The following is a 27,639-nucleotide window of genomic DNA, read 5'->3' as shown; positions in this document are numbered from 1 at the left end:
TACACTCGGAGCCGCGAAAATATTCTACAAAGGATCAAGCCTTCTTTCAGAGCTAGTTCACCGATCAAAGATTGTTCTTCGGTTTCATCTGATCTTAGCCTGACTGAAACATCCTGTACATCTACTTGTGGTAGGTGACAAGCTTTATTTTTGTGCAGTAATTGCTTTTAACTCGGAGCCTGAAGCGTGCCGACTCCGTGTGTTGAGACGTATCCCGAAGTTGAAATGAAGTGGATCTCGGAACTTTAGCATCGTGTCGGAGGAGTCACTGTATCAATTTAGAGTCGACTATCGGGTGTTTCTCGTGCTGGTTGCCGATTTCATTATGGGGAAAGAATCTGTCTATGGAGCCCAAGAGCAGATTTTCATCGAGAGATTGCCGTTTTTCCTTCCTCAAATACAGTAAGTATGATCTTCCATGCTAAATAGGTAAACAGCACTATCGAAAACCGTGGCCTTCCTGGAATATTTTCACAAGTGCCGAGATGTCAACATTTAAAAAGTCGTATGAAAGATAAATGCGAACGCCAAACGTGTGTTGTTTTGGCTTGAATCCTGGCACATCGGCGGGGAATATGTTCCCTAACACTAAAAATAATTTCATAAAAGTTAATTTCAAAAAGTTAAAGGAACTTCGCGCGAAAGTGCAGTTCCGCAAACCTATCTCTGTGGGGACAAGGCCTTTCATTTGTAAGAAATTAACTAAAAAATTCAGAAAGAACAAACATAAATGTGGTTTAATAATTTTAACTTCCGCCGCGGTGCCGCGCTGACCACACTGTGTTTGGCGCAATGCGTGAAGTATTCATGTAGTCTCGTAGGCTTTGTGCATTTCACGCCGCGCCGACCGCTGTTGACCGTACTATGTTTGACGCAATGCGTGAAGTATTCATGCAGTCTCGTAGGCACTAATATGTGTTACATGCCGACCGCCGCGTCGAGGGCTTCTCCTTTTCATCTCAAGTCCTCGTCATCATTTCTCTTTGCACCGCGCCGCTCCAGGCCAAATTACGTGTTTGGTTTCTCTCTTAACTCAACTAATTAAAGGTGCGCAGTCTTTCACCGAAATACGACAGAATTAGAAATTAATGAACTCTCGGAAAATGAGAGATTTTGTCACCTTTTCTTGTTTGTAATTTTTTTCTGAATCCGATTTTTTTGTACCTGCATTTAAGAAAATTGCAAAATTTGCCGCCCCCTAATTTTGCCGCCATGGGCCGTAACCCATGTGGCCACCCCCTTAATCCGGCCCTGGAAAAAAGTCAAAATGATTCTCATCAGAGCCAAACTTGCGGGGCTTGTGGTACTTTTCTATGGACATTTGGGGCTCGTGAGAACCATTTTCCTTATTTTGAACAGTTTTCAAAGTATTTAATGATATAATATATTGATAATAATAATAATAAAAAAACTATGCTTTTGGATGTTAAATTATCTCAGGAACTCGAAACCATCACAAACATCATTCTTACTGGAATTACGGGAAGGGCGTTGAATGTTGCATAGAGTGTAAAACCTCCTAAATACAAAGAAGTACGAGAGAAGCATGGAAACTTTGGGGGATAGCAACTTCCTGTACCTACTATAACCTTCCTCCAGAGAGGAAGACTACCTCATTTTGAAGAATACAAATAAAACGACAAAATATGAAACAAAAATTAGTGAAAAGACCACTAGTGCTAGAATAAAAGAGCAAATCTAGGAGTCTTCGAGCTGAACCATTCCATTCTCAACCTGCTCCAGTTGTGTTTGTACTTAAAATGTGCCCCCCCTTTTTTTGGCCCATAATACACTTAACTTTACGTTTTCATTTTGAATTTTATGAATGATAAAATCAGGTCTTTATTTGCATGGTTAATACTTTTTCCTGAATAATGGCTAAACCTGAAATAATTTACGATGCCGCGGATTTCCCGTCAGACGTTACATTCGAAATGATCAACAAAAGTTGCGGAAATTTTTGTGGATTATCTTCGTGTTTCACCCTCAAAAAGTTACATTAAGACGAAAATTCGAGACACTGCAATTAAATGTATAGTTCTCGAGTGTGCTAATCGAGATAATCCAATCCAATAATTGGAGTTGGACTGATTAGGTCATAAAAATGACTAATTTGGGTCCTTTAATATTACTGCGACTCACTCACTTTTAAACGTTCGACGACAGGATTTATACAGATAATTTACAATAAAAAGAATTAGAGTAGTCTCTCTTTAAGGAATGCCTCTTATTTGCCTCAAGGCACTTTATAGCTTCTTAAAGACTGGTACTCGTCCTTACATCGGAACTCACAACCAAAAACCTTGAATAGAGCGACACACTGGGAAAAACCGCTCAACCCCCGATGCCGAGATAACACCTTATCGTACGACCTAATCTTCCATCTCACAACAACCAATCCTCTTGAAACTGTGAGGAAAAAATTGTCATGAATATTTTTAAGTTCACAAAAAATATTTTCCATGAACTCCTGCGTGGCTGAAAAAATTACGCACTATTGCGAAAACACTAAAAGTGCTTATTATTTCTCCACCCAAGTAGCGATGGACGATACGAAACTAGGGGAGCAATAACCCATGGGAATCGAGAGGGCGTAAAGCGTACGAGAGAATTATTTTAGAGGCATAGAAGTCGCCTTTGCGTGTTCCGCTGGTCAGGCGATGCCAGCATTGCCACATTATGACCGCCATTCACTTACTTGATTATATCTTTTTACGGGAGAAAATGAGGCCTTTCTGCCCGAAACTCTTCACGAATTTGAATCACAGCTACAATTATTTTATCGTTATTTTTAAATTAGAAAGTACAGGGATCCTGATGGTGAACACAAAGCGGACTCGGGAGGCCCAACAAAGGGTTAAATCCTTCATGTACATTAATTTTAGCGATTTTTTCTAAAATTATTGTTCCTAAAGTAAAATTGTCCGAGGGAAATTTGATCTTAATCCACTAAAACTTGAAATTGAAGTATTAATACCAAATCCTAAAAGAATGCTCTACGAATATTTGAGAATAAGAGAAAACGCCTGAAAATGTCAAACTAAATCAAGAGTTTCGGTGATTTGAGGTTTGCAGGCCAATAAATGTGGTTTCGACCAGAAACAGGTCAAAATTTTGACGTGCCATGTTGCAATAAACCTTCGTCAAGTTTCGGGCATGCCAGAATATGAGAAAGCTTTACACCTTCCTGTGGCGTAAAAATGAACTCGCTCACAACTTGTTCTTTAGAACACTAAATAAAGTTTTCCACAATAATATCAAGATCTGATTTTTCGACCAAACTCGACAAAAATCGCTCACCTGAAAATTTTGCATCTATTAACAAAAGTCCTTTTCCAGTATAAACCACGAAAAAGGAATAAGAATTAATTTCGGACGTTCACTCCGTGACTTTTTCATCAGGAGCATAAATTCTTACGCTACCGTGCTGAGAAAAAATGGGTTATAGGACATTTCGTCGACGATTTTTGGTCCGCGCACCTGTTTTTTCCAGTAATTTACGTCCACGCGTTTTTTCGGCACGGGATTTTTGGTTCACGTGCCAGTTGAGACTCAAAGTTAATTGGCCCATATGTAAATACAAACGACAATTGCTCACGAAGTTTTTGGATGAAAGTGTATAATGTCTTGGAAGAATTAGGGTTTGCTTGTTTTTTTGTTTTGTCTGTTTGGTCCAACGGAGAATAATATATAGTTGAGAGTTTTGGTAAAAATGGGGGAGTGTCAATTCCATGAGACAAAATTCACTAAAACTCTCTACACCTCTTTGGTGTAACAGGACTTAGTTATCTTTCAAGAAATTCCCACCTTGTTATACCTGAACCGGATAAGCCTCTATATTTGCCTCAGCTAAAGGCTCTTAGATTTTTCCTGTGTACGATAAGTATCTTGATTTATTTTGCAAGGAAAGATCTGTATTTTTAAAGGATACCTGCCATTCTTAATACGTTCAATTTTTTATATTACTGTGCAACACCTCTGTTGTGAAATAGTTGCTTCAGGCGCCGCCGCATTGCGGGCGGGCGGCCAGCGCGAACCGCGCATTGGCGCCTACAAACCTAAGTGGATACTTCAAGCATCGTGCAATGCGTGAAGTATCCACTTAGGTTTGTAGGCGCCAGTGAGCCTCTCGCGCTGGCAGCACGCCGCTCCGCTCTGTTAGGCTTTAATACAGCGTTTTTTAACTCATGATTTTGAAATGTTTGCACCCTCTGCATTGATTATTCTCATTTAAATTGATGGGAAAAAATATGTATCAATTTATCAAAGGAGAATAATAATATAATGTAAGTTATTTAAATATTGGTGATTCCGTGTCAAATTTAATGATTTCCAAAGGACTTTAATTTTTTCCTTTTACATTTTGTGCTTTTATTGTACTGCAGCGAGGTGCACGCGCAAGTAAGCGCTCAAAATGTGATGTATTTGACTCTAAAATATCGATGTACAAATGGGTTAAAACTAAAGATTGCGTGCTTCTTGGTTTCTTCCCCCTCTTTTATTCATTTTTGCAGTTTCTGTCGGCACAACTGCGGCTCATTGAGATTACTGTCGCAAGGTTTTACAAATATGTGTCACGTTTTAAAAATATAAACGTTTTCAAAATGAAGTAATAATTTCGTAAAGAAAAAATTAAAAAAGTACCTATCCATGTATAAAGTATTGTACATTGAATATTTTGAGGATAGAAATAAAACCAAATATTCACCAATGACAATTTAGAAAGATGATTCAAAAGGAGAAAGTAATAAAATTTCATTTAGAAAATGAGCAACTATAACAACACCTCCTTCTCTCTGAATATCTCATTTCCATATTGTCTATATAATTTTACATACCGACTAAAATATAACGCTTGGACCAAGTCACTGTTGCTTATTTTACGTGTGGGCGTAAACTACTGGACAAAAAAGGTGCGCGGACAAAAAATCGTTGACAAAATGTCCTGAATCCGAAAAAATGTCGTGTCAAGCAATACTTCTCACCTATATTCAATGAGTATAATAATTAAACCAAATAAAACACACAAAAAATAATATTTTATATATGTACATCTTCCTACCCTCATTTTTGTCTAAGATCTGACTAGGTTAAGAGCTGCAAAGTTGTTCCAGCATGCCGTATGAAAATTCGATTGTTGTGAGAAAGCTATGAACATTTTTCTTTGAAATTATCTAAAATGTTAGATCAAATTGTCGAAAATTTTCTGAAAAATGCCATGTAATAAAATCATAAGTTCTTGGGAGAATTCGGAATTTGCCGAAATAATTCTTCAACGTCGCAAAAGCTGCACGGCAGTTTCAGTGGGAGCGGGAGAACCTAGCCGCGTTGCGTTGCGTCACCGAGCGCGCCAAGGCGCCTTCAGTTTTTGAGTAGGCAACACGCTCGTCCGTAGAGTTCGAATAGTTGCATCCAGCGCCAGCATCCACTGAATGTGCCTCGCTATTTATAGTACGTGCAAAATGAGAACGGTTGCAGATATTGACACGCGGTTTGCAAGAAACTTACTCGAACAAAAGTGAACAAATTTTAGAGGAGGGTCATGACCCTCTCGTCCCCAGGGCAGGCAACTTTCGAATTTTAAATAGGAACCTTCACTGTGATGCAATACCTCGTTGAAAAGAAGCAAAATTGGGATTGTTAAATTTACACAATCTGTCACCTTCCTCGTCAAAAAAGACCATAAGCTCACGGTAATAAAATTTCTAGTAGTGATTTTTTTTCACTTAGGTTAAAATATCGGATTTTGAGATTTCAACGCATTTAACTCTCTGTGGGTATCCTGGTAAAAGGTTTAGCTCACTTTTGCCCAATACAGATTGTGAAGTTCCTGTTTATTCCGACAATTCCTCACACTCAGTATATGGCAGGTGACAATTTTTTTTTTTAACTGCATTATTATGAACCCCAAACTTCAAAACAACAAAACTCCGGTTTGGTTCGATATATTTTTGAGCGTTTCTGTCTTTATTTTATGATTATTTTATGATCCGGTATCGGTAGCTCAAAATTCTGAGTTATTGTGGCCAAACGTCTCTTTTCTCATAGACGGTCATTTTATAACAACACCAATAAGCTTTGTTTTTGTGACAACTTTTTTTTTAGTTTGGAAAGATCACTTTTATTCATTTCTGCTTTTCCAGAAATCTACAGCTGCACAATGGATCGAATCAATTAGAGAGGTCGGGCATGACATTTTTGACTAAAACTGCAAATTAGTATGTTTGTTTCGTTACATTTTAAATATCAAGGGGTGCCTCAAGAAGAAAATTCTACGAAAAAACTAATGAAACCACTTTTAGAACCACTAAGTTTCTTATGAGCGGAGTTACAAGCGTTTTAAAGTTTCCAAATTTTGTCCGACCTCTCTTACTGACTCAATCCACAGTGAGCCGTCCATAGACTCGTGGTTTTTGGTAACCTATTTTGGTAAAAATTGAATAGAACTCAGGTTACAGGGCCAGGAGGGTGCCAGTAAAAGTCCAAGGGGGGGGGGGGGGGTTCGAGTGTGTGTAGAAATTGCGCACAAAAAGGACGGTTGAGGACGCCACCGGCGATGGCGGTAGCGTGGGCAATGGGGAGCCGGCGTTGAGAGTTGACCAACGGTTAGTTGTTAGTGATGGTAGCCATGGACAAGCGGAGCTTTGACCACGCGGACCCGACGCGTCCGGGTCCCCCTGGTGTTGCCTTCGAATTCGAGATGACCTACCCCTTGGGTATCATCAGACATCACAGCGTCCCTTATCAGAAAGGATTCCATTATGATTGGTACGTGAATATACCCTTCAGTTCCTGAGGCCTATCGCAGGTTTTCTCAGAATCGTTGAGAATTTTCATGAACATCTCGTTCGATGGACCACTGGATAAGGTTAGAAAACGCGAATCAAAACATGTGCACATACTTGCTGGAATTTCAAGTTGGATCCTATGGATGCAGTAATCATTTCCTACTTCAACTGGATTACATTTTGCAAGTAGGGATTAACATTTCTGGATCAATGTAGAAACAACGTATCTAGTTTTCCTATGCACATGAATGTTTTTACTAGTGAGCGAGAAATTGTAGTTCCTAAGTGCAAAATACAGTCTAAATCATAATTGAGAAATTTGCGTTTTCGTGTTTGCAACTTGAAACACTCCGCTTGCCTACCAAAATCTACTGCGGGGTCTAAATTTGATCTAAATTGATTTTTGTATGATTTACAATGCTATAATTTTCTCATTACACTGAATATACCGGCGTCGTGTTAGGGAAGGGACGATTTTTTGTGAGCCTCATTTCTATAGTTATGACAGGAGGTGAGTTTGATTTTTCTGACTGGTTGGATCTACGCCAATTAAGGCTCCTATGTTAAGCGGGGGATTTGAATACACTAATTTTAATGTGAAAAATGGATGCCACTATCTTGATTACGAGTCAGTATCTGAAGTGTCCAAGGTATTTTGCATGAATTTTTGATGAGGAAACATGTTTTGTGATGCCTTATATGCTTTACAATTACCTTTTCTAGTGGTCCATACTTTTGGTGCATTTTTCCGAGGGACCTGTTTATCAAACAGCCTTAATTTTAGCAGACTTTAATATCGATTAAATATTCACGAGATCACATTCCTCAATTGTATTGCTTCAAAGTTCCTACTTCAAAATTACTTCATTCAACCCATTTACTCAGTAGCTCACAGAAAAAGGGCAAGAGCAACGTTTTTGGAGAAAATCGAGTCATTCGCCTCCTCATCATGCTTAAGAAGGACTCTGTGCGTGTGACTTGGAATGCAAAACTTCAAAAATTGCAAATTATATAGGAAGCAATGGGACCGCCCGGATTAGAGGAAGGGGTTTATGACTCACTACCGGGCTACTGACTACTCATAGGTATGGTAGAAAGAATCGGCCCGACCTTACAAGTCTGTCAAGCTGTCGACAAAGCCACGCAATCGACGCATTTACATGTGGCACTAAGTTCGCAGGGTGTGGAAGCTCTCCCAATTTTATTTCCCTCTCATGTAAATTAAATAGGCGTACCGAAGAAATTAACGAATTTTTTATCTTTCGAAATATCAAAGAATCTAAATATTGTGGTCCAGGTTTTTTCTTTCTAATTGGGGGGGGGGGGGGATGTCGTCACTATGCGGTTCTTAAGAAGCGTATCCATAGGTTGGGCAGTGTGATAGGATGGACGTTCTTAACTCTGAACATTAATTTATCTAAGTTGAGATATCACCGATCTCTGCGTGTAATCAGAAACATTTCCAACGGTTTCTCGGTTAAAGTACAAAATGCGAAAAGGAAATTCCGCAACTTTTAAATGAGATTGCGTTTTTTCGTCAGGGGCCCACCCTAGATTACGTAACGCACTTTTCAAGCATTTTTGATCCCCCTCCTCCCACTCCCCTTGCAGCGCTTTTGTGACGGGTATACCAATCTTTCTTTTTTTGCAGTTTATTTGACTTCTGTTCCTGGTTCCTGCTTATTTAGTAACTTAGGAAACTACAGCCATCCATAGACATGAGTTTTAACATAGAGATTATTTTATTGTCAATAGACATCAGGGGGATTTCGGCACATCCATGTTCCGGCTTTTCAATTTTCAGGGATCAAGGCCGAGTAGTATCCGTTTCTGCAGATCCACTCGTCAGTTCCGTGAAAATTTGTCGCCACCACCGGGATTTGAACCCGGAATCTATTAGTCTAGAGTCAGACGCGCTGACCGCTAGGCCAATGTGGCCGGCTACCTATCCTACAACACGTACAAACAAAATGGCGTAACGCTCTTTTCGACCCCCCTCCCCGTAGAGCGTTGCGTAATTTTTTTTTTTTTTTTTACTACTTCAAATAGCCCTAAGGGCTAATCCTTTCAGTCCCGTCCCCTCTGCGTCCCTACCAACCAGTCTCAGGCAACCATTGTTTGAGACCATGAAACTCTGGTCGCCTGGCCGGGAATTTAAGGACGGCCCCTGAGGAAAAACAAGGATTTATGGAAGGTATCCATGGAATGGGAGAGCCGCGGTGTCCTTGCGGGTGATCCCAGCTCGAAGGTGCCATTCCGGTCGTCGGATGACCATTCATTCCGCGTGAAACTCCTCGATTGCGGCCGAACGTGGCAGAGGGATCTGCCGTGAGTGGACCCAATTAAGTGGCCGCAAGAGGGCATATCGATCTTGGCCCGGCCGGCGCGGCGAGGGTTCGGCGACCCCGCTCCAAGACTGGACAGCGTCCGATGAAATATTCACACGTCACCCGAACGGCCAACTATCCACCCCTCAGGGTCGATCACCCGCGAGCTGCGATCGCCGACAAATTGCGCAACGCCATCGGGAGGTGAGTGCACTCGCCAATTTGCCAGTTGCATGCTTCCGGCGTCGCCGCTAATTCGCCGCCGTCACAAAATCAGATGGACGCCACGTCGAATTTTATGATCGGAATCTGCGTCGAGTAGAATGCTGCCGTGCTTAGGAAGAACGCCGTATGAACTTTCAGGCGTTGTCAAATTTTCTTCGATAAAATACGAATTTTCTGGTAAACTTATGAATATTTTTCTCCCGATTTTTCAGATAATTTTGCTCGTAATTCCACCTAAAAGTCCTGGAAATTTCGAGGAAAAATATTCTTAAACCTATGGAATTGTATCGATTGCAGGTGCTCCGACAAGAATCAATTATTTAACATAGGTTTAAATGGAGGAAATCTGGCATTGCCAAATTCAGGGCCGGATTTATGGGATGGCCACATGGGCCGCGGCCCATGGCGGCAAATTTTGCAATTTTTTTAAATTTAGCTATGAAGAAAAATCGGATTCAGAAAAAAATTACAAACGAGAAAACGTGACAGAATCTCTCATTTCCTGAGAGTTAAAGTATAGTAATTTTTAATGTGTTCGTCTTTTGGTGATACAAGAGACAGCACCTTTCATTAGTCTAGTTGAAAGAGAACCAAACACGCAATCTGGCCTGGAGCGGCGCGGCACAGAGAGCAATGATGACGAGAACTTGAGATGAAAAGGAGAAACCCTCGGCGTGGCGCAGCGGTCGGCATGTAACACATATTAGCGCCTGCAAGACTGCATGAATACTTCACACATCGCATCAAAAACAGTGCGGTTAACAACGGTCGACGCGTAACGCATAGCGCCTCTAAGACTGCATGAATACTTCACGCATTGCGTCAAACGCAGTACGTGCAGCAGCGGTCGGCGTGAAACGCATAGCGCCTACAAGACTGCATGAATACTTCACGCATTGCGTCAAACACAGTGCGTGCAGTGCGGCGCGGCACGGCGCGGCGACGGAAGTTAAAATTATTAAACCACATTTATGTTTGTTCTTTCATAATTTTTCCGTTCATTTCATATAAATGAGAGGCCTTGTCTGCCCAGAGATAGGTTTACGGAACTTAACTTTCGCGCCAAGTTCGGTGAACTTTTGCTAGTAGTGCTGACAGGGCTTTCGCAAAAAATGTGTCCAACACGAGTAAACGCGTCTTATGCACCCCTCCCCTCCGGCACGTTCACTTGATGGCTTTTATTTATGTCTCACAACGAATGAGAAGAGGGCGGCAAGTAAGTAAATCTGGCCCTGGCCAAATTGCTGGAACCGCCTAAATGGCGACACGGTGCAGCAGTGTGTCGCACGGAGGCTATGGGCCAATACATTGTCTGCAAAATTATAGTTTGTTGACGCGCAAGCCAGTTTGTTTTTACTGGGAAAAAAATACATTGGATCTAGAGTCCAGACTCTTAAAAAAATCGACAAGAAAAAATACTCTTGATTCAATCGGATTTTTGCTTAAATCAAGAACCAAGCCTCTTAATTTGAGCGGATTTCCTTTTGATTTAAGCAAAAATCTGATTGAATCAAGAGTTTTTTTTCTTGTCAATGTTTTCGAGAGTCTGGACTCTAGATCCAATGTGTTTTTTTTTCCATGTTGATTATTTTTATTTTAACCACTATTTTTTGTACGGTCCCTCGATCCGAGCTCTAGAAAGTCTATAAGAAAGAAGTCAGCTCACGAGCGCAAAAATGCATAAAATTCCCCGAGATTTCACATCTCTGGCGTATGTGAACTTGGCTATTTGGACTACATTTTGCAATTTGGACCTATAGATTCTAGCCCGGTTTAAAAACAACGTATGTGCCATTAGTTTCTCTATGTACATGAGTGTTTTTTCAGATGAGCCAGAATATATAGTTCCAAATTGCAAAATGCAGTCCATTTGATTATTTGTCACCGGCGGGAAATGTGTGCCGAGGATAAACATTAGCCCCGTTTAGGAAGGGGTCGTGGTTGGAACCTGGCTCTATAAGTCGCGGCTGCTCCTGATTGTCCGTCACCATGGCAACCGCCTTCGTTATCCGGGACGCGCGAACCCGGAGCGGTATTGCACGCTGCACAAATTCATAGTTGAGTTGCACTTATTGTTAGTACCGGGTGTGCACCGAAATTCGTGAAGCTCTTCTCGCGATGTCGTTTCCACGACACTGAATGTTGTTCTCGTAGTACTGAGTGTTGTTCCAGTGACGTTCGATGTTTTTTCCGCCACAGTGGATTTTGTTCCGGTGGTGCTGAATTTTCTCTCTCCGAGATTAAAATGTCGCTCCTGCGGCGTTGAATGTTGCTTCCGCGAATTGCTGAAGATGCGGCGAACAAGTGCGACTGGCCGCGGTTAAAGGGCCGATCTCGGCCTCAGCTCAAGCTCCCGAAGGTTGAGAAGTGCTCGAACGTGGACATGCAGTGCTACAACCTTATGCTAAATGAGTTCCTTCGTGACCCGTTCTTCTAGTAAGTTTAGTCCAGCACGGATTCTTTGTGAAATATTAATTACACCGAAAAAAAGGTACTGTGGTAACACCACGGACGTTAAACAAATGCGCGATAACTCTTGGATGTTGTCATTAACGCTCTTACATCCCAGAATGTTACGTTAACGCCAGAGTGTTGATGACAACATCCAAGAGTTGTCGCACATTTTTTTAACATCTTTTTTTCGGTGAAATAATAAGTAGGTAACAGCCCAGAAATTGAAATGAAAAATTGTTATCAATGTTGATGGAACGTTGATGGTCGAGGAACACAGGTTGCAATCAGTGGCGTGGTTAGGCTGGGGAGGGGGGCAGGGTCCTAGACCCCCCCCCCACCCAGAAACATTTTTTACCGTAGACTCCCCTCCCATGAAAATTTTTGGCTACGTCAGTTAGTGTCACACGCTCTGAACTGCGATTTTAAAACAAATTATTGCTACCATTACAGAGTGTTGTGTATGTTGCCATTCTACTATTTCAAGGGGCTCCTCTATCGATGAACTGAAACGAGTTGAAAATTGTGTCTGTGCATTGTGCAAATAGCTCATCTTTCATCTCATCGGTTGATCGTTTATAATCGCTATTTCTTGACCAAATGACGTAATTCTATTGCAATTTCATTATACAAAATCTTATTGCAAAAATTAAGACTTTATTTCAATATTTTCGTCGCAGAATGCTGCCTCGGACGCAGCTTTCACGCGTGCAATAGTAGTACTATTTTGACAGTTAAAAAATACCATGTCACAAAATCATGGTAACTATGTCGCATGACATTGTGAATTATACGTAGATACTTTTGCGCTTAAAACATAAAACAGATCAGAAACATACTCATTATTCATCCTTCAAATGAAGATTTTATCACATTAACCTACCTAAGGGAGCTTACATTGGATTGAGTAAAAAACATCATTAATTGCTGAAATTGTATTATTTGGACGTATTTATGCTGGAAAGAACTATGCACAAATGAATAAAATCAAAAGAAACAATGACACACGCCAAACCACATGTATACAGTTCATATTGTTTCACTTGATTTGTATTCAATTCTTTAGTATAAACACGTCCGTTTTAGCCTTCATTCTAAAATTGTTCTCTAATTTTTTAAAGAACTTTGCAGACACACACAGAATATATACTAAATCATGCATTGTTCCATGAATTTTCGACACATCTATCTACATGTATAAAGGATCCTTCTGGGTTAAGGTTAAAAAGGGCATAATTTTTGTGAAAATATCCTGAAAAACTTAGCAGGACATTTTGTTTCTTATATGTATGGCTGATCGTAGAAGAATCCAATTAAGTGATTTTGCATGTATCTACATCGCGGGAAAAATTGATGAATACGTCTTGCGCAGTAGGACGTACCCCAGATTGACCGATTTAAGTAGTCTGTTCATGTATGACGACTTTCCCGGGCCACTTTACTGTTGCGAAACAATGTTCTCCCTCCAGCTAACCTAGCAACGATGTTTCCACGGACTTCCTTCCGTGTAGCGTGTTTACTTTGAACGCAAAGTCAAAGTTTTCTTTTTCTTTCCAATACGGTCTTATAAATCATTTGTTTCTTCTTCGTGATGTGATTGTGGACTGTAAGTTACCACTCCGAGGTATTTTATGCTTTATCAGTTTCTGTTTGATATTTTCTTCCGCGCTCAGTACCTTAGTCAAAGTGAGTCAGCCTGACGACGGGCCATGTTTCATAAACTATCCTGAGTCTGACTGATTCAGGCTGACATCAGTCCGACATTACCCAAGTAGCATTTCTCAACGGAAAAATCGCTATAAATTCCGATTTTATCGGCGATCCAATCGCCAGGATCATCAAAATCTGAGCGATTATCCTCGATCTTATCTCGATAAAATCGCGATTCTATCGCCCGACAATTTATCGCGATATTTTCGAAATAAAACTCGCGATAAATGGTGATTTAATCTCGATTTTATCGATGAAAATTGATCACGATTTTATCGAACCAAAAATTGCGATGTGTAGCGATTTAATCGCCGCACATCGCAATTTTTAATGTGATAATATCTCGATATATTGCCAACGATATAATCTCGATAACCGACCGATAAAATCATCGCGATCACTGCTACTTGGGTAAATGGAAAAAGTATACTTTTTCCATTTAATATTGAATGATCAGTTCAAATCACACCTTTGAAGTGTGTTTCTCGAGATATTGAGCGCACATCCACTGACAAACATCTATTCACTTTTAATTTTACATAGGGTTTTATAGAAGTAAAACTTTAAGTACATTTTACCTAATCTTATTGTATTACACTGAAAAAAAAACTCCGGCCGTGGGAGCCGCAATTACGAGCTATATAGACATACCGTCCGTTCCGGGCTCAAGGGCCGAAAATCCCCGCTGCTGGAGCCGTAGCTTCGGCCTCTGAACCCGGAGCAGTCGAAGCTACGCCTCCAGCAGCTGGAATTTCCGGCCTTTGAGCCCGGAACGGACGGTATGTCTATATAGCCCGTAATTGCGGCTCCCACGGCCGGATTTTTTTTTTTTTTTCAGTGTATCCTTCATACAAAATTTCGATGGGAGATCCAGGTTTCTTCTCACATCAGATATGTTTTCTACATGTAGAACGGGTAGCGGCTGTTGGGATCGGACCACCTATTGGCGGATTCCTGAATAATGTATCAATGTTTAATTTTTTCGATTTACAGCACCGGGGGAGGAGGGCAGAACAGTTTCCACTCGATGGCGAGAATGATGGACTCGCTGATCATAGACTCGTTTTCTCCGTTCGGGTTTACAAAAATCACAACGACGCACCGACCCATGCACGCTTCGCGTAGGTCAACGCAGCAAACACGTCAAAACCCCGTCAAACCGCAACATACCTACACTCAGACTCAAGGTGTGTTAAAAGCTCAAAATTCTGGAGAAATTGGACTGCATTTTGCAATTTGGAGCTATAAATTCTGGCTCTTTTGGAAAAACACTTATGTGCATGGGGAGGCTAATGGCACATACGTTGTTTTTAAACCGGGCTATAGTATTTACAGTTCCAAATTGCAAAATACAGTCCAATTCGTCTCCTTTAGAGAAAAACACGACTAGCGGCTAAACAACAGGTGACAAAAAGAAACTGCTTCGCAAACGGAGTTGAGGTGGTCGAAAGTCTCCAGTTCAAATACAATTTTTTCTAAGAGGAGTTATGGAAAATCCTAATCCGCCATTTTCAGGGTAGGTATGAAAATATCGGATCACGATGCAACTTTAGGTCCTCACGATAGTATATCAACTGGACTGCATTTTGAAATTTGGAACTGTAAATTCTGACTCTTCTGGAAAAACACTTACCTATGTGCATATGGAAACTAATGGCTCATACGTTGTTTTTAAACCGGGCTAGAATTCATAGTTCCAAATTGCAAAATGTATAGTCCAACTTTCTGACGGTCCTTAGAGCAGTGTAATTTGAAACCTGAACGATCATGATAGGTCACGCTTGTTTAGTGGAGAATTGATTTGCCAGTACCTTGAGATAGATCAGTTTGCTCGGGACATTGGACAAACCCGCGCCCCTTCATTTTTTTGGATATGCAACATACATAGCCTGCAAGCTAAAATAGTTGCATCTAGGAGTTGGCAACGAGTGGTCATCCTTTTTAGGAGGAGAATTTAAAGATGACTTTATTTTCTATTTTTTGCCCTACTTATTCTTACTGGCATAATATCGAGATATTAGAAATGTATTTCTTTAAAATTTATTTCAACTCACTATTCAAATCAGCATTACTTTTCAAATCATCAAAAACCACTCTATATGGCTCCATTGAAAGTCGCCGATGAAAAATGGAAAAACACATTTATGATTATTAATATATAAAATGAAAAAATAATCGTTATGGTGTTGAATCAACATGACACTGAGAGGTCACCCATACAGAGATAATTATTTTCTCTCCGGGACAATTACTTAGTGCTCCGGAGAAAACTATTTTCTCTTCGCAACGATAGGTTATTGCTGGGAAGAGAAAATCTTTTTCTCCAGAACACTAACTAATCGCTCCGTAGAGAAAAAGTATTTTATAGTATTTTACAGTATTTAAAAGTATTTTGGGGCTACATAAGCTGAATCACTGGGTAGTGAATCCCGTGTTACCGCAGTGGCTCTTTTTTCAGATTACAGTGCTCAGCCAAACAACGCAAAAGAGGACTTGAAAAAACCAACACATTCGCCAGATGCTACCAATGATCGGTGGGTTGCTTCTTTGAGGAGACGAGATCCTGAAATTCAACCAGTCTTGCCTGCTATTGGCAGTAGAAACAGGTAACCTCGCACGTTAAATCATAAATTTGGATCCTTGCTTAGTGATTGATACAAATCCCACAAGTTTCAATAATTTCTACAAGGACTTTTGAAAAATAACTTTCTGTGAAATTGTTGAAAACAGTTGACCACTAGACAGAGTAAGCGTGAGCAAAGCATCACAAAAGGAATTTGTCCTCTCGTCATTAGTTGAAAAAAAGCACGCTGAACTTGTTGAAAATTTCCATAAGTAACTCGTTCATACGTATATTATCCTTTATTATTTACATTAAAATTAGCTGAACCTCCCTCTAGTGAGAAAATATAGATCTACATTGAAACATGCTGGACACTTTTCAATTATATACAAAATTGTCAAATCAGCAATCCATTTTTCTGCGAATTCCAAAGAAAAATGTTGTCATGATTCCAAAGACTTTGCCTAGAATCTGATGAGAGTTTCATACAAATTCTTAAAATATTACTGCTACATACTTGGCGATCAAATTTTGTTGCACTTTTTGATAAAAAATTTAAAGGGAGTTTGTTGAGTTTATTGGGAGTTTTGATAAGTACTTCATGGACACAAATCTGATGAAAGTTCAATAAGAATTTATGTAAGTATGATAAGATTTTGACGAAAATTTTATCGAAGTTCGATGAAAGTTTGATTAGAATTTCAAGAGAATGTGACACGAATTCATGAAAATTTATCTAGACCTGCTCCGTAGCCATACTTTTATGGACTCTTTGACGAAAATTCGATGAAGGTCTCTAAAAAATTTTGAACAGTATTTTATACAAGTTGAATGAGAGTATGGTCAGAATTTGATGAAAGTTTCACCTAAACTTGATGAAAGTTTGATCAGGACTTGATGAAAGTTTGATCTGACTTGATGAAAGTTTGATCTGAATTTTTAATTAAAAAAAAAAAAATATATAGTAACGAATAAAAGCACTATGAAAATTGCTCCATCTGTTACTGATCCATGAAACTATCTTACCGTGAAAAACTTAAATCAGTAATTGAGGAGCTTCCCGGAAAAAGGGCACATAGCAAAAAAATGCGTTTGAGAGAAATGCATTGGAAATTTTATCATTACTCTATGGCCACTGACAGTGACTCTCGTTCGAAATCGGGAGTCTAAGCTGCGATGAAAGGTACCATCGGTGGCCAGAAATTAATGATGGAAACTTAAAATGCATTTTTCTCAAACGCTATTTTTTGCTATGTGCCCTTTTTCCGGAAAGCTCCTCAATTTGATTTTTTTCCGTGCTGTGTTTTCACAGATCCCGATCCCACCCTAACGTCTCGAAGCGAAATTGTTCTCAAACGCCATGTTTTGCTATGTGCCCTTTTCCCGGAAATCTCCTCAATTTGATTTTTTTCCGTGCTGTGTTTTCACAGATCTCGATCCCACCCGAACGTCTCGAAGCGGCCGCGAATCAACAGCTCCCTGGACGGGCTGGCGGTGAGCGGGCGGAAGGAGCGAGAGAGGCGGGTCGTGAACATCCGGCCGATCGTGAAGAAGCTCCTGGCCGGCGCCGACGCCGAGAATCGGGACAAGGAGGCCGACGGGAGCGCCTCCCCCAAGGACTCGATCGCCGGATCGGCCGAGAAGGAGGACCAAAGGGTGTTCAACCCCTCCGGCTACGAGCTCCACCTCGTCGAGACACTCGAGAAGGACATCCTCCAGCGGCACCCCAACGTCCAGTGGAACAAGGTGGCCGGCCTCAACGAAGCCAAGGCCATCCTCCAGGAAGCCGTCGTTCTCCCCATGATCATGCCTGACTTCTTTAAGGTTCGTTCATCTCCACCAACGGGCTGACTATTGAAATCGATAGACAAAGCTATAGTCAAAGAAGACAAAAGAGGTATGGAGGGATCCTATTGGTGGAAGCGGGTGGTTGCAATGGACGGAGGCAGTAGGTAATAGACTAACTAAAGACAGCCCACGAGAAACCCGACAGTTGGTCCATCATTTTCTCCCCTAGTCCATGGGAACCACACATTTCAACCAATAGGATCGCTCCATACTCCCTGTGTCCTTTTTGTCCATCGCTTTGTCTATTAATTTCAATAATCAACCCGCAGCGGGCTGATTATTGAAATTGATAGACAAAGCTACAAGCAAAGAAGACATAGGGGGTATGGAACGATCCTCTTGGTTGAAATGTGTGGTTCTCATAGACTAAGGGAGAAAATGATGGACTAATAGCTGTCGAGTTCCTCGTGGATTGCCGTTAATTAGTCTATTACTTGCCTCTTTTGTCCATTGCAACCACCAGCTTCCACCAATAGGTTCCCTCCATATCCGATTTGTCATCTATGTCTATAGCTTCGTCTATCAATTTCAATAATCGGCCCGCAGACGAGTTCTAGGCATAAGCATATCGTCACCTTCCGAGCAAAGTATCAAAAGCGCCGTGGGACGTTTCAAAATTTCCGCCGCCATTTTATTTTTTTTAACGAAGCTGTCTGAAAATTCACTGAATTTTCATCGTGCTGCCGCTAAAATTCAGTGAAATTTTTAAACAGATTTAACCAACAATTTTTCTGTAAAAAAAAAAAAAAAATAAATAAATAAAATGACGGCGGAAACGTCGCAAGGCGCTTGTGATACTTTGGTTGGAGGGTGACGATATAACACAATCTATATAGACTGCGCATTAGAATCTTTCGCCGAGACGATAGGTAGGCAGCCCGGATTGCATGTGGCACCGGAAAATTCGAGGAATCAGAGGCACCCTCGGGCAAGTACGAACTGGAAGTTGGGCAAAACCTATAAAAAAATAACACAATTTTTGGATTTCTATTACTGCAGAAAATTTAAATGACACTGATTTTTTTTTTTTTTAATTTATTTTAAAGAATCTGCCTAAACCCAATAACACACGTATCGTATGTGCTTGGATTACACTCTCTGATTAGTTTGCTTTAAGTTATCAACCTTGCAAAATAGTTGAAACAAGACTCATGGCGCAAGTTATTTTCGCCTTCTTAGTTTTTTGGGCCATGAGATCACCACTCAAAGTTTTGGAATATTCTTGAGTAATTATTTCACCAGCGAGGGTTGTCTTTTTCTTTTGTTCAGGGAATAAGGCGACCATGGAAAGGCGTATTGATGGTGGGCCCTCCGGGAACCGGGAAAACAATGCTCGCTAAAGCTGTCGCCACAGAGTGCGGCACCACCTTCTTCAACGTGTCCTCCTCCACACTAACCTCCAAGTACCGAGGTGAATCGGAAAAATTGGTACGCCTTCTATTTGAAATGGTGAGTCAGCACAGACATGGACAGCATTTTATTATATAGATCAGCCCGCCATAACATTTTAAAGCGCCCGTTATTATGGGTTAAAATAAGCACGCCTTCACTTCCATCGAAAGAAGAAATATCGACGGTGAAACTACCAAACCACGTATCTCGGTTTGCGACGTCGCAGACTTCCTGTCATACTTTATTTTTTAAATGAAAAACTATTTAACGTCCAGTCTTGAAAATTTCTGTGATTTTTCCTCTTCGCGCGGAGAAAATTCTGTGAAAATTTCAAGGAATGATATTGATTTGGTCTACTTCCAAAAAATAAAATGTGAGCGTAGATTTTTAAACACCGCAAACGAGATACGTGGTTTGGTAGTTTCACCGTCGATATGTAATAAGTGAGCGTTGCATTGCGAAACGCCTTCAATTTTTTGCGTATGCACCAATGGAATCCGTCGAGCTGGAATAGTTGTATCCAACCCCTGGGATCGACAATCGTCCATTCGTGCGTTCGCTTTGGTCGTGTTATGAACCCGACTGCTACGCTAAAGAAGAACACAGTAAGAGCCGTTGGACGATGCCAGATTTCCTTCGATAAATGGTATTTTCCTGGGAGACTTGTGAGTATCTGCAAAATCTAGGAATAGATACTCACAAATTTCTTAATCGGTAACTATTTTACGGGTGACTTTGAAACGTTTGAATATTTATTCAAAATTCTCCCCTAAGGGACGTGGCTTGACGTTTTGTCTTCTTATTCCGGGTCTTTAATTTGCAAATATTGTGAAGTTGTAATTTTTCTTTCGACCTATCTTTTAAGCAAAATAGTTCGAAGAAGGCAATTTTTAGACAGTTCAAATCAGTCATTAGAAAATGTCAAGCAAATTTCAAGAGGGCTCATCATGTTCAAAAAGGAAAATGTGTCGACGATGAAACTCCCAAACCACGTATTTCAGTTTGCGACGTTGCAGACTTCTCGTCATACTTTATTTTATCCATTGGAAAACTATACTCAACGGTCATTCTTAAAAAATGTCGAAATTTTTCTACTCTGTGCGAGGACGATTCTGTGAAAACTTCAGAGAATCATGTCTATTTCTTCTTATTTTAGAGAATAAGTTTGGAGTGGAGATTTTAAAACACAGCAAACGAGATACGTGGTTTGGAGTTTCACCGTCGTTGTGTGTGGTTGACCAAAAGAGACGGAAACTTTTCTCTGCTAACGCTTTCTAGAAAAGGAGAACGCGAAGCGTGTAGTGAATAAAAAGCTTCTCCTGATTTTGAAACAAAGTAGACAAAGAACTTGGTGTACACTGTACACTCGTTTTTTGACGCCTGACAACTCAAGCAACTTCTGCTGCGCTGCCGTGTTAGGGAAGAACGCCGTATGAACATTCGAGAGTTGCCAAATTTCCCTTGATAAAACATGTATTTTTGACAACATTCATGCATACTTTTCATTGAAATTTTCAGATATTTTTGCGCACAATATTATCGCGTACAAAATTTTCGAAAATAATATTCGCAATTTTCTTAGTAATTTCGGTTTTTATCGGATGAAACTTGACAACCTCTGCAGGCTCATACGGCGTTCTTCCTTAGCACGGCAGAATACCAGGGTTGCCTTAGAACTTAGAAAATTAAATTCCCTGACATTTCTCGGATTTTCCTGACACATTTTGGTGAAATTCCCTGCCAATTGACGATACGCTAGATGGTAAAAAGACATAATTATATAATTAGTTTTCAGGCAAAATTTGTCGGTCTAAACTTTAAACCCGCATTCTAAAAAAACAAATAAAGGCAATTTGATAATTATTTCCCTGACATTTTCGTCATTTTCCCTGACCTTTCCCGGTTTTTCCTGACTTTTTAAAAGTCCCTGACGTTTACCAGTTTTCCCGGTACATCTGTAGGCTCATACGGCGTTCTTCATTAGCACGGTAGAGCGGAATAATCAAATGACTGATGTGGTTTCTTTTGTTGGTTGGCAGGCCCGTTTTTACGCTCCTAGCACAATTTTCATCGATGAAGTGGACTCGTTGTGTTCTCAAAGAGGAACGGATTCGGAGCATGAGGCCTCGAGACGATTCAAGGCGGAACTTCTTATTCACATGGATGGCCTCAACTCAGCAGGGTAACTACCATAAAATCATAGAAACCACCATACAGACATTCATTGGATGATTCAATTAAAAAAACACGCTAAGCTGCACGTATTTCTCATTCTGCACACTATAAATTCTGTCTACAAGCCATTCAATTTTTCAATGGATACTTAGCCACCCCTAGCAGTGATTGGGTGAAACTGACGAGTGCTGTAACGCCCACATTTTTGAAATCGGGTTTCCTTAAAAATTTGACTGTTCTAATGTAACTGAACAGACTGATTCAGTTAAAGCAGCAAATTTTGTCTATTTTTAAATAACATGAGTTATGGGAGACCTGGGTAAGGAGTGGGAAATAGCAGGTAAAAAAGGAAATTAATATTTCCGAAATTACAAAAATAGATAATTACACTCACTGTAAAAGTCTCCTCTTGAGATATTACGTAATTTTACTTAGAGCGTTGTTTCTTGTAGACAAAATTTGGTTTTCTTGAATTAAATCGGTGCGATTTTAACATTAAGTCAGATTTTTTGAGTTAAAGAAACGTTGCTCTGTTGTCGTTTTTCAACCTAAACTTAACGATGACAAAAGGACGCCTCTGGGACTCAAAAAAACTGATGTTGAGTTAAATCCGCACGGATTTAACTAAAAAAAGAAAAAAAAACAACCAAATTTTTTCTTGCTCGGAATTACTCCCGACTCATTTTTTTCCTAATATTGTTGTCGGAAAGCATAAAGCTTTTTTTAAAATGGTCCAAATGGTTCATCACTCCAATATTGTACGTAAATAACTTATTTTTCTTAGGCTGGATTCTTCAAATTTGTTTTTTTTTTTTATTTTATTTTCAGGGATGATAATAAAATAATAATGGTGCTAGCGGCAACAAATCACCCATGGGATATAGATGAGGCTTTCAGAAGACGATTTGAGAAGCGTGTTTATATTCCTTTACCTGACAGTAAGTTATATAAAAAATAAAACTAACGTAGCTTTTGTAAGTTCTGAAAGTTGCTAGAAGCTCTCCTTCGTAGTATCTTGAAGTTTGAGCGTTCTTTAGCAAAATCACCAACTGTTTCAACTCGCGTTGATGACGGCGGAGAGATACAACTATTCGTGCTTGATGGATGCCCGTGTTGCGTTTCCAAAATTGAAGGCGCGATGGCGCGAGGCGTCAACTCGCAATGCCCCACGATATCCTGTTAATAAAATGTAGCTCAAATTCGGGAGAAAAGTCAGAAAACGAAGCCCGATTACGTCTCTCCGCATATCCTCTGTTGTGTTGCCCATTACTCTTGATGTACCTCTAAAAATTAAACAAACGGAACCAACACAATATAGAAATGGAGCAAGTGAAAGGGCTCCCTTTGATGACGGCCGAGAGATACAACTATTCGTGCTTGATGGATGCCCGTGTTGCGTCTGCAAAATTGAAGGCGCCATGGCGCGAGGCGTCACGTCGACTCGCAATGCTCCGCGCTATGCTGCCAATGACGTGTCCTGGTGTCACTCATATTCGGCAGAAAAGTTAAAAAATGAGACCTGAGCACGTCTCTCCTATCTTCTAGTCTCTGTGTGGACACTCAATTTTTTTCTTTTTTTTTGATGTGTTATTCTTATTTGTGTATATCTAAATTTTGCGAGTGGGTCACGTGTTTTTAGCAAGCCTTGGGTCAATTTGACCCGGCTTGGTATCGAAGGCGGGTTAAAAAAAAAAAAAAATGCTACATGCATGATATCTACAAAAAGTGCGCTAAACCTTATGAGCCTAGTTTATAACCATCAAGTTTGCTGTTTCCACTGATCAAATTACAAAGCACAGTATGTCGACCGGTGCATTGACACAATAAATCCACTGAAAGAGAAAATGATCGTAGGAGCAAGGAGCGCGGATCGCCCTCAAAGACGATCGGCTGATCAGGGTATTTCCTATTTTTCTCCTCGGCCAACTGCCCCTATTTACAGTTAGATTATATTGTTGCTTTCATATTTACTCTATTCAGATCAAACAAGACTGGCCTTGTTAAATCTTTGCATGGAAACTGTGACACTGGACCCGAACTTGGACTGCACGAAAGTTGCTGCCCAGCTTGATGGATACACCGGTTCAGACATTGCCAACGTTTGTCGGTAAGATCCCTGAGTAAAGAGTACTAAGATTTGCGTTATAGTCACTCTGAGGCGAAATCCAACCCAAAATCAACATGAGTGACAAGCGCGCGAAATTATCATGTGCCTACACGGGAAAAAAAAATTGCTTATTCAATCATTCAATTGCTAAAAGCAGTGAGTGCAATGTTTCATCGCAATTTTTACAATAAAAAAATGCTACTTTAACCACATTGTAAACTAATTTAACTACGGGGGTGGTTAAAGTAGCATTTTTTTATTGTAAAATCTGCGTTGAAACATTGCACTCACTGTTTTTAGCAATTGAATTGTTGAATCAGCAACTTTTTTCCCGTGTAGTATATTCCAGAAAATCTAGATGCTAGAACGAGATTTCTGACATTGCTCGGCGCAGGGTTGGTAAACGTAGCGAGAAACATGATCACCATCGAAAAACATACAATTGACGGTGAAACTTCCAAACCACGAACCTCGTTAGCGATGTTTAAAAAACTCCGCTCTTGTATTTTTTTTATTTATCTTGTATTATTTATACTGTGCAACACCTCTGTTGTGAAATAGTTGCTTCAGGCGCCGCCGCACGGCGGGCAGGCGGCCAGCGCGAAACGCGCTTTGGCGCCTACAAACCTAAGTGGATACTTCAAGCATCATGCAATGCGTGAAGTATCCACTTAGGTTTGTAGGCGCCAGTGAGTCTCTCGCGCTGGCAGCACGCCGCTCCGCTCTGTTAGGCTTTAATTTCTCATTTCCATATTGTCAATATAATTTTACATACCGACTAAAATATAACGCTTGGACCAAGTCACCGTTGCTTATTTTACGTGTGGGCGTGAACTACTGGACAAAAAAGGTGCCCGGACAAAAAATCGTTGACAAAATGTCCTGAAACCGTTGCCTTTAGTTAGTCTATTACCCACCTCCTTTGTCCATTGCAGCCACCCGCCTCCACCAGTAGGATCTCTCCACATCCGTTTTGTCTTCTTTGTCTTAGAGCTTTGCCCATCAATTTCAACAATCCGCCTGATAGCCCATGAAAGTGCTACAACGATCCCTTGATCCCTCTCCTTTATTCCGCCAGTAGAAACTATTAATAACTGAGTTCATGTGTAAATTTTCAGGGACGCAGCCATGATGTGTATGAGACGGAAGATCAGCGGTCAGTCGCCAGAGAAGATCAAACAGATCAAGAAGTCGGACGTGGATCTACCCGTGACGGAGCAGGACTTCGAGGAGGCCATTGCGCGATGTAAGAAGAGCGTCAGCACCGCCGACGTCGCCAACTACGAGGCTTGGAGCAAGGAGTTCGGATCCTTCTAACATTCCGTCAACCACCCTCAATCATCATCAGCTCCCCCGCTTTTGAACTGAAGCCGTGCGAAACGTAACCTCGTCAGCGGGCCGATTATTGAAATTGATAGGCAAAGCTATAGACAAAGAAGACGTAGGGAGTATTGAGCGATCCTATTGTTTGAGGTTGGTGGTTCCTATAGACTAAGGGAGAAAATTATTGACTATTTGTAGGGTTTCACGTGGGTTGCCGTTCGTTAGTCTATTACCTACCTCCTATGTCCACTGCAACCACCCGCTTCCACCAATAGGATCCCTCCATACCACTTTTGTCCTCTTTGTCTATGGCTTTGTATTTCAATTTCAATAATCGGCCCGCTGAAAATGCTAGAGGAACACCGGACTTCTGTGTTCCGAATTCTGACGTGGTCGAACTAGCGTGCGATATATCGTATTGGATCAGTTGAAAAATCTCGGTGGAATTTGAATTTTTCTCCAAAAAAAGGACGAAAGCCCCTCAGCATGAACTCCAAGAATCATTCATTCTCCACTGAAAAAAATCGCAAAATTCTGAAAAATGAAGGAAGAATTCCTTTTGGAAAAAACCTAGCATTCAGCACGGAGCAAGATTACTGTATCTGTCGCAGGCAATTAACAATCGCCGACAGCTAGCAAGCCAATTGATGTCTGCGACTTATCGAATGCAAGGTTCTTTCTAAAGAAGAATCCTGCTTTCATTTTTCAGTCATTCGTTGAGAATGACTCCTTGGGCTCATAGGCAGGGAATATCGTCCTTTTTTGGCCGAGATCAAAATCTGCCGAGCGATTTTTAACTTAATCGAAACGATATATCGCACGCCAGTTCGACCATGCCAGAATCCGAGACTAATCACCCTACATCATTAATTGCGTCTGGATTCAACCCACAGTTGCTGTACGAGTGCTAGCTGCTCTAAAAAAGCTAGAAGAAGACAGCAGGTTGCCACACATTGCGATTACTCGGTAAATTTACTACAGCCATGAGTGTTGTGTATGTTGCGTATCCACTAATTGAAGGGGTCTTTTAAAAGATCAGATACCCATTGCAGTAAAATCAAAGTAGGTTGCAATTTTTCTCTGCATTAGGAGTTGCTTACTTTTCTGACACGTATCCCCTCTTGGCGCCCACAACACAGTTGGTTCAATCACTGCCAGGAGGGACGAAATTGATCACGGCGTAATTGAAACTCGGTCAATCGGCCATGCCTTTTTGTTAAGTGTCTTCTTATGTATTGAGCAGTGCCTAGGCATAAATGGTGTACATTTTTATTTAGAGTCTTATGAAATAATTATTTGTTCCAAAATTTTTAAACTTTATATTCAAGTTGACTGATTTATTTTAATGTTCGCACTAAGTACCAAACCCTTCAAAAGTCTGACATTCCAAATATGCACTGGGAACGGTGAAGAAAATACCAAAACTGCCGACAATGAAAGCAATTCTAAGCTGTAAGTTGCTTTTAAAAACAGGAACACTTACCTAGTCTCAAAAACTACGGGCTTGCAGCGGTTGCCTATACTTAAAATCAGGTATTCGGAGTGCATTGTCTTCATAATTTCGTAAAAAAAATATACTACGGCTTGTAAGGATCTATTTTTATTTTTAGTAGTCACTTTGTTTAAAAGAATCAGCTCTGACGGCAGGACTGAACAGATACAGCTAGATGTATGAATTTTGTAAAAAGTCAGTGAATGCATGTTATCAATTGAAGCAATTATTTTATAACCTTTGTACTTTATATCATAAAAAAAATAAACTATCTTCCACGTGAGGAACTATGCAGAGTATTTTTTGTCCGTTTATTTGTTTCTCCAGACCACCGTTGACAGATTATAGGCCATCCGCCACGGGACACAATGGAAAAGTCGAGCATGAAATTTTGGACTTAAACCGCTTTTGATGTTAATTTTGTCACATTATTTTAAGATATGCCTTGAAAGGTAAATTTTGCGGAGAAACCGATGAAATCACATGTAAACTTCTACATTTCATATTGACGAAGATATAAAAGCTTTTAAGTTTCCATTTCATGTCCGACTTTTCCGCTCTCCCACTGACTCGGCCCACCTGCGCTGCCGTGCTAAGGAAAAACGCCGTATGAACCTTCAAGCGTTGCCAAATTTCCCTTTATATAACACGATTTTCCTGGTAAACATATGAATATTTCCCTTCCAATTTTTCAGATAATATATTGTTTGCAATTTCTTCTAAAGCTCATGAAAATTGTAAGGAAAAACATTCATAACTTATTTCCTCAAAAAGAAACATTTTATTAAAAGAATTTGGCAACTCTCGAATGTTCATACGGAGTTTTTCCTTAGCACGGACGGGTGCCCGACCTATATTAGGTTCCCTTCAATTCAGAGGGTATGCAATTTGAGATACCATCGTATCACGTATTTTAATTCGAGTTTCGAGTCATCGTATTTTTCCCGTAATGTAATTTTTTTATCCTTTTCAGTCACTAAAAGGCCCCAAAATCCCTGGAAATTTGTCTTTTGAGACATGGAAGGTCGCCTAAAGCTTAGGTATGTGATGAAAGGACAGCCGATGAATCCTGAGAATGGGTTATTTTGAAGTTCAAGCACTGAAGATGGAGAATCCAACTCGAAAAATGCCTAAAATTGCGCTTAAAAAGTGTGAAATTTTCAAAATTTACCGGGGGAGGGGCCCTTACATTTAGATCTCCTCCTAACTTTTCGACAACCAGTTCGCCCCTGTGTGCC

General features: G+C 40.5%; 1 protein-coding gene across 2 annotated transcripts; it reads left to right on the top strand.

Annotated features, from left to right (window-relative positions):
- On the top strand, positions 1-27,024 carry kat-60L1 (katanin p60 ATPase-containing subunit A-like 1). 2 transcript variants are annotated; one of them, XM_019040736.2, is made up of 9 exons: positions 1-402; positions 14,495-14,688; positions 15,960-16,107; positions 17,495-17,888; positions 19,182-19,361; positions 21,344-21,486; positions 22,308-22,417; positions 23,460-23,586; positions 24,705-27,024. In XM_019040736.2, the coding sequence occupies exons 1-9, from the start codon at positions 326-328 to the stop codon at positions 24,901-24,903; spliced, it is 1,572 nt and encodes a 523-aa protein (XP_018896281.2). In that variant the 5' UTR covers positions 1-325; the 3' UTR covers positions 24,904-27,024. The 2 variants fall into 2 exon arrangements, with proteins under 2 accessions (XP_018896281.2, XP_018896280.2); XM_019040735.2 differs by lacking the exon at positions 1-402 and adding an exon at positions 11,312-11,776.
- The last annotated feature ends 615 nt before the right edge of the window (positions 27,025-27,639 follow it).

Source organism: Bemisia tabaci, chromosome 2 (genome assembly GCF_918797505.1).
Source record: "Bemisia tabaci chromosome 2, PGI_BMITA_v3".
In the NCBI taxonomy this organism is placed as follows: Eukaryota; Metazoa; Arthropoda; class Insecta; order Hemiptera; family Aleyrodidae; genus Bemisia; species Bemisia tabaci.
This window is presented reverse-complemented; position numbering and strand designations above follow the sequence as displayed.